General features: G+C 41.2%; 2 protein-coding genes across 2 annotated transcripts; one reads left to right on the forward strand and one right to left on the reverse strand.

Annotated features, from left to right (window-relative positions):
* Nucleotides 1-549: 549 nt before the first annotated feature.
* Nucleotides 550-9932, reverse strand: LOC139627517 (uncharacterized). Its single transcript, XM_071488326.1, has 9 exons — nt 9625-9932; nt 5110-5388; nt 4098-4201; nt 3490-3955; nt 3307-3399; nt 3185-3221; nt 2842-2913; nt 1293-2714; nt 550-1172 (listed from the first exon to the last, which is right to left on the reverse strand). Exons 2-9 carry the CDS (start codon nt 5206-5208, stop codon nt 901-903), a joined length of 2565 nt encoding a protein of 854 aa, XP_071344427.1. The 5' UTR covers nt 5209-5388; nt 9625-9932; the 3' UTR covers nt 550-900.
* On the forward strand, nt 9670-15232 carry LOC139627518 (transcriptional repressor CTCF-like). The gene is made up of 12 exons (XM_071488327.1): nt 9670-9933; nt 10049-10231; nt 10342-10717; nt 10885-11055; nt 11264-11397; nt 11520-11640; nt 11730-11879; nt 12236-12396; nt 12494-12676; nt 12781-12922; nt 13530-13676; nt 13895-15232. The coding sequence occupies exons 1-12, from the start codon at nt 9670-9672 to the stop codon at nt 14158-14160; spliced, it is 2298 nt and encodes a 765-aa protein (XP_071344428.1). The 3' UTR covers nt 14161-15232.
* The last annotated feature ends 959 nt before the right edge of the window (nt 15233-16191 follow it).

The following is a 16191-nucleotide window of genomic DNA, read 5'->3' on the forward strand; positions in this document are numbered from 1 at the left end:
CTATGACCACTAACTTTTTTTGAAGTATTTGAGTTTGTTGCTACATGCAGTTATTTCCAACAGCAGATTAGATAGTAATGAGTATTCAGTTTGGATACTCCTACTTCAGGATTCAATTAAGCAAAACTCTGCCGTGCACATAAGATCTAACCCCTATAGGCTGAAAAAGGGAACACTTTCGTACTGTTGTCCTTGTAGAAAAGCAATTTACATTTATGGTTGCCACACTTTCCTGATTTTGGAAAATGATTTCTAATTATCTTCAGTCTGAGTTTGCACATTTTAAGATAGATGCCTTCAAAAATTAATTTTAGTGGTAAACTTGATCTTAGAAACAGAGGCTTGAGCGTCTCACAGTCTTCCTCAGTGGATGGAGTTTACAATATCTTGAACAGAGATAACAATATAAGACCTGCTATTATAACAACTGAGTTATCGCCATGAAGATCATGAGCTCCAGAAAAAGCTATCACTTTAGAGTTTCTAGTCAAAATACATTAAGTTGCTAAATCACATATTCACACATAAAATGAAGAGGGAATAACTCAGTTCATTTCAATATTCCATTTAATAGTCATATCTATGTTTCTTATCCATCTATTGTAAACATGGCGTAATTTACCACAGTAGTTGTCTTATGTTACATAATCATACGTGCAATGCAAAAAAGTTAAACATAAGTTAAAAAAGGACAAAGACACTGCTGGATTTGTTGATTACATCACACCAAGGGGATCTCAGTTCTTTGGTCCAGTGGCCCACCCTTTGTGGTGTGCTGCTGTAATGTGGTGGTCCCTGTAGGAAGTGCCATGGATCGTCCCCCCTTTACCCTTTACTGTGGCCTCTCCTGCCCCTGTCACAGTAGTTGGTCCCGTATTTAGCAATTTCTTTATTTTTTAATTACTTCTTGCACAATGACTTCGATTCTTCTTGTTTTTGACCCTCTACCAGGCCCTCTTTGCTGCACTGCTCACCCTCTTTCCCTGACGGAGGATCAGCCATTGTGTCTTCTTCAGCTTTCACACTTTTTTCCTGCACTTCTTTTCTTGTTTCTTCACTGCTGACCAGTGTTGGTTTTTCATTTTCATACTTCTTCCCACCATCAACACCTCCCTTGCTCTCACCCATAACCCATTGCTTGCTCTTTTGGACCATCTCAAGCTCCTCATTTGCTGTTGGGAGGATTAAAAAATCATAAAACATGCCATTCAACATCCATCCATATATATTATGAAGCGGAGAAATACATGAACTCATGCATATGTCACATGCTTACAGAACTTAAAACTTACCTGTGCCCTTTTCTGCAGGCTCTGCACTGGATCTTTCTTCAGGAGGTGTCTGTAAATTGGTATCTTGGCCTGGACTATCATTGCAGTGTGCTGGACTGGTCAAATGGTGAGAAGTAGCACTTGAGTTATCATTAGCAGGGAGGCCAGAGATAGTTGGTGTTGTGGGGGTAGTGCTGACATTATTAGTGTAAGGTGGGTCTGAGTCAATCGACAGTGTGGAGCTAACTGCAGCTGTGGTTGCTGAACTGGTGGTGGAAGTGGTATCTGCACAGTTTAAGCTGGTGGTGGTGGAAGTGGTGCCTGTAGGGGTTGTTTCACTGGAAGAAGTGGAGGGAACAGGGATATCAGTGGGGCTATGGATGGCTGAGTAACTAATGGTGGAAGCAGAGACAGAGTTCGTGCAGTCTGTGGTTGTTGGGCTTGTAGTGGTGGAGCTGGTGGGAGGAAGGGCAGTAGAGATCAGGGCGGAGGAAGTGGTAACGGGGGTGTCAGGTGAAACTGTAGCTGTAATGGCATCACGTGAGTTAGATGGTGGAGATGTAGTGACCGATGAAACTAATGTTACACAGCTAGTGGAGGTGACTGAAGTGGAGTCACCACTAGCTTCAGTAACTGAACTGGCGGTGGTACACAAGCCTGATGACATATTTGATGTGCTGGTGGAGGGTGAAGAAGCGGTGGTGATGACAGAAATAGCTGCATCACCACCAGCAGCAGGAGTGACATCAACTGAGAGAATACCATCTGGCTCTTGCAAAGTCGATTTAGTTGACAGATTTGTTGATGTTGTGGAAACTGAGCTTTCATTGCTGGGAGCAGAAACAGTTTCTGAGGTGTTAATGGAAGGCGTAGCTATTGTTGTTGAGTTGGAAGTGACAGAGAGGCTCAGAGTAATGGACTCAGAGGAAGCGGAAGCAACTGAGACAGTGGCGGGGGGCTCTGTGGGTGTTGTGGTGCTTGTAAGTGTTGTCGGGAAGGTAGAGGTGGGTAGTTCAGTGATAGTTGCACTAGCCTCAGGGACAGAGGCTTTGCTGTCAAGCTCTGTAACATCTGTGGGTGTTGTAGCTGCTGCAGTAGTTTTAACAGAGTCAGTGCATATATCTGTATCAGAGGGAGTTACAGTACTTGAAGGAGAAATTATAAAACTGGTTGAGTCAGGGATTGAGTTTGAGATTGTCGGTACGGCAGGAGTGGTGGTAGCAGTGAGGGCAGGAGGAGCGGGAGGAGACGGAGCTGCAGCTGGACTGAGTTTAGTGGGCGTGTTTGTCTCCCCTTCCTGTATTTGGGCTAGCTCATTCTCAGGTGTGTTGCGGCCAGATGTTGTCGCGGGTGGTCCTGGCTTGATAACTGGCTTTGGAAGCAAAGCAGGTTTCCCAGCTGCCTCATGTGCTGACACACTTGGTCGAATTTGATGCCTTGTATCTAAAGAAAAAAATGAAATATAAATGTGGAAATGATGTATCTTCATCATATACTCATATCATATCATATCATATACTCTACCTATAAGAGAATGAATGAGTGTTTTGTGTTTGTGCGTGCGTTTTACCTGATGAAGCAGACATCGTTCGAGGTTTCGAGAAAGTTGGAGGTGGCTCAGGTTTACTGTCTATGATGGTACCTGAGACACAAAGATCAATTACATTGTATTTTACCAGTAGAATTAAGTTGCCATTATGTCTCTACAATAGATAGAGAAGAGTCAAATGCTTCTGTGTGTCTTATCAGCACAGTGTCTGAGATATTAAATCTTTTTAAAGGAGAACTGCTCCATGTCAAAAAGACTCTCCTTTTGATACAAATCCCTAAAATTCAAAGATTAACTCTGCTTAATTAACACTGAACTCGAGCAGAGAGGAGTTTAATCATATTAAATAGATAAAGGGACATACCTTCAGATTCGGCTTTTTTCATCTCTCCCTCCTGATTCTACACAAATAAAAAGAGTTATTTCAACACTTCCAATGACTCCCACAGTATACATATCTAAATTGAGATGCACATATTCACACACCTGTGTCTCTCCTGGCGGTTGTTTGGAAACTCCAATACGTTGAAGCATGAGATGGAGTTTCTGTTCAAAGCTATGTTGGCCTTCGAATTGTTTCTGAAATCAGCAACACCAGAGTAATGAGTGCTTGTCAAAACTTATGTGCTGATCTAAATGCATATATAACTTAAACTCAAACTAACATACCTTTGCAGTGTTTCTGGCATTAGTAGTACCTGCTGCTGCTGATCCAGACAGCAAAATGAGAGACTGGGACTTCCCCTCTCTGAGAGCTCGGCGGGGAGGCACTGCTTCACCCCTCAGTGCTGGAGCACCAGAAACAGGTGTCTCCTGAACAGCTGACTCTCCAGTAACAGCACTGGGATGTTCTTTTGCTTTCTCTTTTTCATTTTCCTTGTCGTGTTCCTTCACTCTGTCCTTATCTTTTTCTTTCTCAGCTCTGGCAACCTCCCTCAGCGGGCGAATCAGATCAGCGATGGAGGCCTTTTTGGGACGCCCCTCGTGGCTTGTCTCTGATTTCAAACCTCGCCTCTTTTTGAGTGTGAAGAAATCACCAAGCTTCCTCCTGAGAGTTTTTGTTGGGGGTGGACAAGGGACAGAGCTGGCAGGAGCCACTTCGTGCACTGTGATAGATTCGTCATCTTGCTTTTTCCTATATAAAGGATCGTATATATAAAATCTAGGCACATTCAGTTGTACAGTACAATGTTGTTAAATCAGTATTGTCAGAATCTAGATTGGCTAAATATCAAGGAACTATACAGAGAATCTAATTTGGCAGCAGTGATACTCACAGTGTATCAGTAGGAAGTACTCTTTTAGTAAAGAACTCTTCAACTCCTTCATCCACTCGCCCCATGAGCTCAAGGACTTCATTTTCACTCTCAATTATTGTTTCCTGATTACCACACAGATGCAGAAAACACAGACATTTTACACTGAAGATCAAACTGTTTAAGAGCAACGTGCGTAACATGTAACTTTACATTACATAACCCTCAAATCTGAAAAACCCACACGCTCTGGCACTAGAGTTTCTTCTGCCTCTATAGGTGTATTTTGGTTTGAATCTCTCATCCAGTCATGCTACAAACCACCCTCCAGGGAGTCAGTTGCTCAGTAACGTACAATGGGGGGGCGTCACTGGCTTTTGCATGTGGAATGGAACCAAGATAATTCATTTTGCCAATGTAGGTAATGTGATATCAAAATTGCTGCTATACAGTGTTGCATCATCCTGATCATATTAACATCTGTGCCCACAAGTAGCAATAAAAGCCAGACTGCAGAACACGAATTTAGCAGAAGTCACCGTTACATGATATCCTGTCAGGGGAATTGCTTGAATTTTGTCTCCATGGCCATTTGTCTCCAAGGGAGTGACTTTATGTCTACAGCCTAATAGCTGTGTGACAACAAGATCAGCTCAGTGGAAAATGGAGATGATCACACACACACTCTACATTTTGACACAAGGCTGTGAAAAAATAAAACAGCACTAGCTTTTTTCAGTGAGATCAAGAAAAGACATTCAGACCAAACTACCACCCGCTCTCCTACGTAGACATCATGCTCTTTCACACAGAATATAGTGCAGATTCTTCAAAGAGCCAGTGACCGGTACAATAAGACTGCCTTATTCAAGCAGGGACCAGGCATCTTTTCCAGCACTCCCCCTCCATCCTTCCCTTCCCTCTGCCTCTCCCCTCTGTGCCCTATTATATCTCTCCTCTCTCCCTCCCTTCCACCACCTTTCCTCTCCCACTGCATTTTTGCAAAAGCCTCCCTGATCCTCCTTCACAGTACCTGCGGTCTGCTGGGACGATAGTTCAGTTTTTGTCGGTGAGGTCTCGGTCTGCTCTGGGTGTAGTGCCTGAGCGCTGGTCCGCCCAATGGCAGCTCCATTGGGGAGACACGGCACGCTGTTGCCGTGGAGCTATGTTGCCGTGGCTCTGTTGCTGAGGCACCGTTGCTAAGAGCAGGAGCACAGCAGTATGTAATGCCTCTATTGAGGTGGGCGGGGCCTGGCCCGGCTAGACTGACAGATCTGACAACAGAGCCTCGCCTTTCTCTGCCCCCTCCCCTCTGAGAGGAAAACCATGAGAAAAAGATGGTGATAAAATAAGAAGAGGCAGAAGGAGAGGAGCAAAGTGACCACACTGATATTTGTTTCACCCGTGAATCCTGGTACATCTCAGTACATACATATGGATTTGCTGAAATGGAAATAGCTGAAATGAACAAAATGTTCTTTTGGTTATGTAACAAATTAATAATTTATTTTATATGCGGAAAAGATGCTCTGAAATGCTGTAAGTGACACTGACCTGGTCGACTCTTTCATCGCTAAAAATGTGTTCACATAAACACAGCGGTATATTTACAGTAGATTTAAAAGCAAGACTTTTCAGCAGTGCAAGAGGAAACTGAATTGCTAGAGACCTTGATAATGAATCAAAAGTCACAAACTAAGACACAGGCCCACACCCACAAGCAACAGGTTCTGTGTATATTAATTATACTACTAATTCCCCTGAGGACATGTGTCTTAGGTTTCAAGAGAATTGTTTTGCCTAGTATGAGTATTTGATATCTAAATAAGGCAATGCAGTTCCTGGTTTAACACACTTTGATATAAATGTACCATTGGCTTCGTTGGCAGATTAAAAAATGCTTTATATGATTCAACACTGATTTGTGACCGTAATAATTTGATTAAGTGGCCAAACCAACATAGTTTTTCTATGATGATCGTATTTCTTATCTTTCTGTTTCTGAAAGTATTTACATATTTCAGGGAAAGGCCATGAAGACAGTTTCTTTTTTTTAATGGTTTCCTCTTAACCCATGCAGAGTGATATGACATCAGCTATTTTAGTGCTTCAGTATAGATGTAACCTACACTCGGTAACTCTAACCTAGCAAAAAGCAAAATATATATATATATATATATATATATATATATATATACATATATATACAGCTTTTGAATGTGTCTTTCATATTAATTAGATCTTGCCTATGCTTGTTTATATGCTCGTGTATCTCTATGATTTTTTTGTTGTAGACCAAGAAGCTGAATGTTGACAGGTGGTCCTATCATTTTGTCCATCCCTTTCAAATCAGTGAGGGCAGGCTAAATAACAGAAACATCCCTCTGTATAATGCCATACAGTTCAACAGCACCACAAACTAGATCCTCTAAAATGATCAAACAGTTGAATCAACACCTCTCTGAAACAGTTTCAATAAAAACTGAACATTATAACCCTCCTGAAGATAAGATTTATTGCAGGACAGGTTGGATAGAATTAGTTTTAGCAACCTCATAAAATAACATAGGGGGTGTAAATGTAGTGACGTGATATTTCCACCTGAGATGTTGTGGAGCACAAGTATAAAGTCCCCAGTGTATGTGTTATTGAGAGAGAGTATGAGGCCCGCCCTGCACCTCCAACATGCACTCTGCCCTCCTGTGGTTGGTTTTGTGAATTGCTTTTCCTCACAAAATCTAAATTGTAACATGACTTCACAGCGCCTCCGAGTTGTTGGAGGCGTCCGAGTCTCACTCAGGCAAAACTGGGCTGTTCCCCTCATCAGTAAACGAATAACTAATCTGTCAGTTGCATCGATCACCCTGCTCATGTTTCCACGCCCCCTGCTAAATTCAAATCTGGCGCCCATCACCCACAGCCCCGCTCCACCACTCCCCTTCTCTCCCCTGGGCGCTAGGTTCGCGCAGCCGCATTAGCGCCTAGGAGCCGCCATTTTGTGTTAGGCCCACTCTTGTAAAGCGGGAGAAAACTATTAGCCGGGCGCATAGTAGCTACGGCCGACCGCAGTGGCACTGAAGAGACCAACCGAAGGCGCTGAGCTTCCAGGCCAGTATAACGGGGAGAAAAAGCTTTAGGGAGTAAGTAAATCCGCTACTTTGCCTCCAAACACGGAAACGTTTTTGTAGGAGCCGTCGCCGGCCTCTAGGTGTCACGGTAGGGCTTACCGGCCAGGCGGCTGGCGGGGGGTGTTTGTCTCCCTCTATCGTTATCCAAAATGCACGAAATCCGTCTATAAACCATAACTCCCTGTATCAGTTGAGTGTTTTGGTGGTTTTCGGCTGATATTTTGTGATATCTGCACAGGGATGGTTGGATTTACCAGTGTTTCTGTTTTAAGTTTGTTCAGGCCTGACGTCCATCTTATCGTGCCCTTTGTTTCCTGTTTTCAGACAGTCGCGCCTCCCGAGTTAACTAACTAACACTTTAACTAGTTTGTATCGATTTAACAGCACATACTTTTATTTATTTGTGCAATATGAATGTACAACGTTGATAACAACGCCACTGGACAAACTAAACGTTGTTAAAATAGGCGAAGAAGTGACTCCGAGGCGAGGACTGATTATCGACTGTTAGTGATTATTGGCAAACAGATTAACCTCATCAATGTATAATCAACACAGATTAACACATAAAGCAGCATATTCCCACTTTTTAAAGTTCACCTCGCTGTTGGACAACAATACAGGGCTGCACATCATAACAGGGGTGGAAAGTAAAAGTACTGTGCTGAACTACAGTTTGAAGTTCTCGTATTTGAGTAATTTTATGTTACATGGGAGAATTACTGCATTTTTTATTCTGCTACATTCATTTAACAGCTGTAGTTACTAATTGCTTTTGACATTAAAATAACAAGGATTAATCCAGAGAATTAATCGGCATCTACTTTGATAATCGATTAATCGTTTTAGTCATCTTTAAAGCATATTCTGTAGTTTCAGTTTTTCAAATGCGAGGCTGTGCTGCGTTTCTCAGTTTTGTATCACTGATCATCTTTGGGCTTTAGCCACTTGATCAGAGAAGGGAGACATGTTTTGGCATTGGTAATTAAATTATTTGTGACATTGCACAGAAAAAAAATTTAATCGAAAAAATATTTTGCAGATTAAGTGATAATGTAAATATTTGTTAGTTGCCGCCCTATAACATAACAAAATTATTTTGTATTATTATAGATGAAGCTACTTAAAAGTTTATGAAGTAGTTAAAATTAGCTCCTCTCTTACCAGCTGTAACATTTAAGTAAGCCTAATGTAAATTAATGCGTCAGTAATGATTACCAAATAATACAGTATTCAGAAATCTGCTGTTCTGTATGTGTAAGTGTATTTTGATGCTAATACTTAATGTATTTAAGTAAAATTTTGAATATCTGACTCTTACATGTAACAGAGTATTTCTAGTCTGTACAGATATCTTTATGATGATTTCTAAAGGCAAACATCTCAGTACTTCCATCATTGCATAAGTGAATGACTTAGTTTGAGCTTTACACTTAGCTTCAGGTACTACTTTACCTGTCACATACTCATCTCTACCCTGGCTTTGTCAGATGTGCAATGTTTTGAGTGAGACTCAGTTTTGAAGTCGTGGTCAGTGGTGAAAGAAGTATTCCTTTATGTAAATAAAAATACCAATACTACGGTTTAAAAATACTGCGTTGCAAGTCCTGCATTCAGAATCCTACTCAAGTAAAAGTATGGAAGTATTATCACCAAATGCACTTAAATAAAAGTATTTTATTGTTTGAGTCATTTAAATTTCTCTTTTTAAGATCCAAATTGACTGTACATGATTTTGGTGTGTACTTTTTTTTTCCCCCCTGTGTGTTTGTTTTTTAAAATTTCAATTATACAAACTAAAAAGCAGTTCAGTCACAAGAACAATAAATGTAGTGCAGTAAAAAGTTCAATATTTTTCTCTGAATTGTAATGGAGTATATGTATGAAATGGCATTGAATTTAAATACTACAGAAAGGTACAAATACCTTACTTTCCACCATTGGTCAGGGAACACCAGGTTGCCAGTTTTATTGGTAACCTTTTGCATTATATAAAGACTTAAAGTTTTGCCCAGGTTTTTTGATTAGTTGACAGTATTAGCTGATTAAGTCAAAAACTCCAAATCTAATCAATGGGTCTTTTAAGATCTATTAAAGGTTCAGTTAATTAAAATAACACAGACTCACTCGCCCCTCGTAGAGGTAGGCTTCACTTTTTATCTGCTGAGCCACTGCTGATACCGCAACCACCCCACAACCACAACCAAATACTGAATTTCCAGTAAAAGGGGAAAATGTGTAATATTAATAATTAATTAGTTTCCCATACCCACATTTTGACACCCATGATCATGAGGCTTGGCAATTTGGTTTGGGTTGAGTTGTCTGGTACGTACCTTAATTTGAACATGTTTTGTGCAAACACATTTTCAGTCCTCTTTGAAAACCATGTGAATGATCACCCACTGCGTCTTGCTCACTTTTTGATATATTTTGTCTTCTTCATCCAGAGTGTTGGTTGGCCTATGGCCATGGAGGGTGAGGTTGTTTCCATGGAGACCACTCAAACTGCTGCCCTGGCTGCAGAGGGAAAGGTCCTGCCAGAGGGCGGAGAGGCCATGATTCAAGGGGCAGCTATAGCTCCACAGGGGGAGGTGACCGGTAACATGGAGATGATGGTGATGGATGCTCTCGATCCAACTCTGCTGCAAATGAAGACAGAGGTTTTGGAGGGAGGCGGCACAGTGACTGTTACCGGTGGAGATGAGGGTCAGATCATCACGCTCCAGGTTGGTACAGAACACAGGTTAAGCTAGTGTTGGATTATTAGTAACTAGCCTTGCTGTGAAATGTTGTCAATGTGTGTCATTTGCTCAAGTTTAAAGGGTGCATTGTTCTTTGTAGGTGGTGAATATGGAGGAGCAGGCAGGAGCAGCATTAGGTCTTGGTCAGCTTCAGCTGGTTCAGGTACCAGTCACCACAACAACCGTAGAGGGGCTCCAGGCCACCTATGTTGATGCATCAACTGCTAACAAGGAAACAGAGCCGGTTATCTGTCACACTCTTCCCTTACCTGAGGGCTTCCAGGTGAGGGAAAAAAATCATTTTTTGGGTTATGTCCTCAACTTGTACTCAGTGAACTCCTTTGTTGGAAAGAGTCTGGTCACAATAAGAAGGATTTGTACATTTTCTTCTAGGTGGTAAAAGTGGGTGCCAATGGTGAAGTGGAGACTGTAGAGCAGGAGGAGCTTCAGGCAGCCCACGAGGAGCTTCAGGGGACAAGAGGAGAGGAAGTGGAAGAGGAAGAAGAGGCAGCAGAAGAAGAACCCCCTGTGGCTCAGGAGGAAGACCCAGAATGGTCCAAGGACCCAGACTATCAGCCCATCACCACTGTCCGTAAAGGAAAGAAAGGAAAGAAGAGCCGCCTGCGCTATGGAGAGGGAGATCGTGACATGGATGTTTCTGTATATGACTTTGAAGAAGAGCAGCAGGAAGGGCTCCTGTCAGAGGTGAATGCTGAGAAGGTTGTGGGCAACATGAAGCCACCAAAGCCCACCAAGATCAAGAAAAAAGGTTAGACTTCCACTGATTTTTTTTTTTTTTTTTAGATGCTCTGTATAGTTACATCCAACATATCTAATCATGATTGTGGAAGAGAGCAGTATCCCGTTTATAGTCGTGAAAGGTTTTAGGTTTTTTTAGCTTTAAATTAAGCTATTTACTTCCCTTTTTGTGTCCAGGTGTAAAGAAGACTTTCCAGTGTGAGCTGTGTAGCTACACCTGTCCAAGGCGCTCCAACCTGGACCGACACATGAAGAGCCACACAGATGAGAGACCACATAAATGTCACTTGTGTGGAAGGGCCTTCAGAACAGTCACACTGTTGAGAAACCACCTCAATACACACACAGGTAATTCAGAAATGTGTACTTAGACTTCATTATGCTATAATCTCATCTGTGGGCTGGGTAGCTGGACAATGTACACTATGGTCTCTTTACACTGACATTGTCAGTCCTTACAAGGCAAAAACTAGTGGGCATTCGTTTTCTGCCCTTGCGTCGTGTTAGTTTACAATACACAGGCAAAGTTTAATTCTCATTTTCTTAAAATTTTCAGGCACTCGGCCACACAAATGCACAGATTGTGACATGGCATTTGTGACAAGTGGTGAGTTGGTGCGTCATCGTCGCTACAAACACACGCATGAGAAACCCTTCAAGTGCTCCATGTGTGACTACTCCAGTGTGGAGGTAAATAATCTGTACCTACCTAATTCTTCTATTTTATCTAATTCTTCTCCCTGTTTCCTGTGATAGCTTTTTTTGTTTGTTTGTTTGTTTGTTTGTTAATGTTTCTGTCTCTCTCTTCCCAGGTGAGCAAGTTGAAAAGACACATCCGCTCTCATACGGGGGAGCGACCCTTCCAGTGCAGCCTGTGCAGCTATGCCAGCAGAGACACTTACAAGCTGAAGAGACACATGAGGACACATTCAGGTAAGACACTCTGGGTTTCAAGTGGTTGAAACACATTTTACCTCCAGATTGAGAAGAGTATCTTACTCACTATATTCTTTCCTTTGCAGGTGAGAAGCCGTATGAGTGCTACATCTGCCATGCTCGTTTCACACAGAGCGGCACCATGAAGATGCACATTCTGCAAAAACACACAGAGAACGTGGCTAAATTCCACTGCCCACACTGTGACACTGTCATCGCACGCAAGAGTGACCTTGGTAAGTTGTGTGTCACCATTTTAACTTCAAACTGCACGTCATTAAGATTAGCAGATACAGGAAATAAGCAGAGGATGTGTTGGTGAAGGCTGGTTCTTGTGAGCTCCTTTTTCAGCTCTAGGTCTTCCAATACATTCATTGCTATAAAAGAAATCATCTTTATTCGATTGTCATAAACTTGCCAGTCCCAGTCATCGAGTACTGGGGTGTCCTATTAAGTAATTGTAGAGTGAGGAGTCGGATGCATCTGGATGCACTGAATTGGAATGCTTAACAGTTTTTTGTCTTTATCCATACAACGGGTGTGTGTAACATTTGTCTGACTGATGTTCGTGTCTTTGCTGTTTCTATCTTAGGTGTTCACTTGCGGAAGCAGCACTCATTTATTGAGACAGGAAAGAAATGTCGTTACTGTGATGCTGTATTTCATGAGCGCTATGCTCTCATCCAACACCAGAAGACCCACAAGAATGAGAAACGTTTTAAATGTGACCAGTGTGATTACTGCTGCAGACAGGTTTGTGTTTTGTGGAGCATGTTACACACACACAGTACAGTGTTTATCATTTAATTTCATTACTGAATAACTGCCTATCTGATCTATTATGCTACAGGAACGCCACATGATAATGCACAAGCGTACACACACAGGGGAGAAGCCATTTGCTTGCAGCCAGTGTGAGAAAACTTTCCGGCAGAAGCAGCTCCTGGACATGCACTTCAAGCGCTACCATGATCCCAACTTCGTCCCCACTGCCTTTGTCTGCAGCAAGTGTAGCAAGACGTTCACCCGCAGGGTAGGACTGGGCTCTGAGATTTTAGCGCAAAGAGCAGTATTTATTTATTTTTTTTTATTAACTGTGTGTCACCGAATTGTGACCATTGTTTGTGTGCCTCACAGAACACCATGATGCGTCATACTGAAAACTGTACAGGTGAAGTTACTGGAGAAGAAAATGGAACTCCCACACCCAAAAAGGGCCGTCGTGGCAGGAAGAGGAAGATGCAAGCCAGGACAGATGATGATGATGATGATGACACAGGTTTGCTTTTGATGAGTAAACCTATTAAATGTCTTTATAGGAAATCTTGTTTATTTTGTTAAGTGGTGCCCCAATTTTACATCAAAATGTGCTATGAGATTTGTTCAAAGGTGGCCATTTATCATTTTAAACTAAGTGTAAAAAGTTCAAACAAAAACCTTAAGTTTAGTTTCATGGTCTGTTTGAAATGATCACAGTCCTAATGACATAATACAGCTTTTGTTTCTGATTGTACAGAAATGTAGAAAATAACCAGTAAAGGATCAGGCATGTTTATCACCACAAGTTAGCTCATAAAGTCAACCTGGAGGCAAGATAGCAACTTGTAAAAGGCAGTTACTTTACCAGGAACAGAGAATATGCCTCTCAAATCAAAAATGGTATTGACAGTTGAAAGTTGTTTTCATCCTGTCTGCCTGCCAGCCTGTACTGCTGTATACTGCCATCTGTTTAAACATTGGTGCTGTATTAATGCGCTAGTGGCTTCTTTAACTGAATTTTTTTCCCCTGCAGGAAAATAGTTACGTAAAACTATCTTTGTGTCAGAAAATGTGCTTGTGTAAACATTTTAATTCATATCTTCTTATCATACTACTTTCATATGTAGAGGGTGAGTTGGATGAGGCAGAGGAGGAAGAGGAGCTACTAACTGATATTGAGGTGGAACAAGCTCCACCAGTCGTCCCTATCCCAGCCCCTGTGGAGCCACCAGTTAAGAGGAAACGTGGGCGACCCCCCAAGAACAAACCAGACAGTAAGTGTCACACTTATGATAATTTTAAACATCTTTTAGCAGTGTTTCAGAGCTTTCAAGATTTCAGGACTTGGTGCCTGCTAATGGACTGTTAGTCCGATCACTACTACATAGCTAAACTGTCAAATCACAAGTGTTTGCCTTTAAACTATTATAACAATCTGGTATAAGTATACTTGTACCTATAGTACTGGAGTCTGACCTGAAACTCTCAACAGCGGCTGCTATCATCCGTGTTGAAGACGAGGCCACTGGAGAGGTGGATGACATCATTGTGAAGAAGGAGGTTGGTGCTGAACAAGATGATCAGGAGGATGGCAATGAGGAGGCTGCAGAGGAGGTGGTGGTCGGTGGAGTGAAGTCAACAATTCAGATGGATGAGTCGTCCCAGGAGGAGGGGACAGCACAGGAGGTGCAGCTGTCTGGGGCGCCACCAAACGGAGACCTGACCCCTGAGATGATCCTCAGCATGATGGACCGGTGATGATGTGAACCTGTAGACACACGCAGACCTTTGACCACATCTTCATCTTAATTCTTGGCATTTAGGATTACAAAAACTTGCATCCTGCACAAAAACAAACATCACTGTTGTAATTTAAGATTTGATTTTTAATCATGTATTGATAAAGACTTGGAGAAATGAAAAGATTTTTAATAAGGATTTACCTACCAAAAATGCATTACAGTACATTTGAGTTTGAAGTGGCTGTAATTGATAGCAGTGTCTTTTTTCATTATTGCCTTTGGTGTTTCATAGCTCTGTTATGTGGCAGAGAATTTATTCATTTATCTAAATTGCAAAATTTCCTCTGGCTACGTTTCTGTAGAATGGTCCACTAAATATTTTTTTAATACAGTGTAACAACTAAATCTAGACTGTTCAAGGAATTTTACTTGTTTTTTCAACTCTTTTTCCTAAGCCCTTTGTTTTTATTTGTTATACAACTGTTGGTAAGTTACAAACCTGTGTGCCAGCTGGTAGTTGTAAGTAGATAGATGTTCAATATCCTCACTGAAGAGCTCCACGTACCTCTCAGTTTGCACAGGGGGCTGCTCTAGTGCAACATAATGGCAAAAAACAAGTAAATTTAAGCCCACATTGAAAGTCAGTATGAAGCTTCATCTAAAATGTCATGAAATTGCAGAAACGGAGGCAACCTTCAGGAAGATGATACTGCCATTAATCACAGCCACTCCAAGATTAGAAAAATGAAATATTTTGAATATTTGTTGGTTTCTTTTTCTGTGGTTTGTAAATCCCTTTTAAAGCCTATTCTAGTTTTTAAATGCTTAATAGTTGCTTATCTTATGCTCCTTTCTCCCTAGTGTAACACCACTAGATTATGCATATGTACTAATAATTGTCTCTGATAAGTGCAAGGAAAGAATATTGTTTTGCTCCCTTGTGTAGCCATTCCACTTTGGGTTGATGTTTTCCTTTTGTACCATTGGCAATGCAATGCTACCTAGCAGCTTGAATGACATTTTATTAACTGTGTGGCAGACGAGAAAAGATGTATGACTGTACAACCAATAAAAAGATTAGAAATTGAGACTGACTTCTTTAGGTTTCTGCAGCTGTAATAGTTTCAGTCATGGATATTTAAAATCAATTTGGGGTTGGCTGAGCCATTAAAGCAGGTTAGTGGTATAGTTACAGCTAAAAGTTGGCTTCAATCACTATTTATCCAAATTAGTTGAGAAACCACTGAGTGCTAACTGAAATGTGTATTTTGTCTGGAGCACAGGATTTGGATTTGACTAAGATCCAGAACTAAAATTTTCATCCAACAGTTGTGAGTCAGGGTGCAGCTTTGGCCCTTCTACATGGGTTATAATTGATCTTACCACTGTAAAGTGAATCAAATTTTCCACAGCTCTTGAACAGACGTAGTAGTGCCTCCAGTGACACAGCAGGTTCACACCTACATGCAGCCCCAGTTCTTGGTGTTGGATGATACTGTTCACATGGTGTCAGTAGTGAAACAGGTCGTATTAAATGGTCACATTTCTCTGCTAACTAGTGTCTAAAACATGCGGCCAGTGGTGAAGGAAGTACTAGTAAGACCCTTTACTTCAGCAATAAAACTGTAACAAGTTGAAAAAAAACACTTTAGTAAAAGACAGTATCGAAATTCAACGCTGAATCATTGGATATTACCATTTTGTACAGGTTTATTTTCATTATGGATTAATATGTTCGTTAATTTCTTTATCAAACTTTCCAAATCTCACAATGATGAAAAATAAAGTGCAAATATCCGATATTTTTGCACGTAAATGACTTGATTGGTTTTCAAAATAGTTTCCTGTCAATCATCGACTCAACATCTCGTCTCTACACATTGTTACACATTGTTGGGTAATTTCATCTATAACAAAGCATCATATTCCGTGAGATATTTGTGTGTTTTATGTATAAAGTCTGTAAAGGTGTAGGTAATAAATGTAAGTTAGTGTAGTAAAAAAAAAAAGCACATTAGCCTCTAACACAAACACAATGACATTAAAT

The sequence above is a fragment of the Trachinotus anak genome, unplaced genomic scaffold (genome assembly GCF_046630095.1).
Source record: "Trachinotus anak isolate AG129_WGS33_773 ecotype Australia unplaced genomic scaffold, CSIRO_AGI_Tana_v1 ptg000011l, whole genome shotgun sequence".
In the NCBI taxonomy this organism is placed as follows: domain Eukaryota; kingdom Metazoa; phylum Chordata; class Actinopteri; order Carangiformes; family Carangidae; genus Trachinotus; species Trachinotus anak.

What these genes read in the sequence shown, in the direction of transcription:
- LOC139627517 (XM_071488326.1), bottom strand. Translation starts at nt 5,208, where the DNA reads ATGGAGCTGCCATTGGGCGGACCAGCGCTCAGGCACTACACCCAGAGC. An exon ending in ATCGTCCCAGCAGACCGCAG is followed by an intron (nt 4,202 to 5,109) that starts GTACTGTGAAGG and finishes TGTGGTAATCAG; the next exon opens with GAAACAATAATTGAGAGTGA. An exon ending in ATGCCAGAAACACTGCAAAG is followed by an intron (nt 3,400 to 3,489) that starts GTATGTTAGTTT and finishes TGCTGATTTCAG; the next exon opens with AAACAATTCGAAGGCCAACA.
- LOC139627518 (XM_071488327.1), top strand. Translation starts at nt 9,670, where the DNA reads ATGGCCATGGAGGGTGAGGTTGTTTCCATGGAGACCACTCAAACTGCT. An exon ending in CACCAAGATCAAGAAAAAAG is followed by an intron (nt 10,718 to 10,884) that starts GTTAGACTTCCA and finishes TTTTGTGTCCAG; the next exon opens with GTGTAAAGAAGACTTTCCAG. An exon ending in CGCACGCAAGAGTGACCTTG is followed by an intron (nt 11,880 to 12,235) that starts GTAAGTTGTGTG and finishes TTTCTATCTTAG; the next exon opens with GTGTTCACTTGCGGAAGCAG.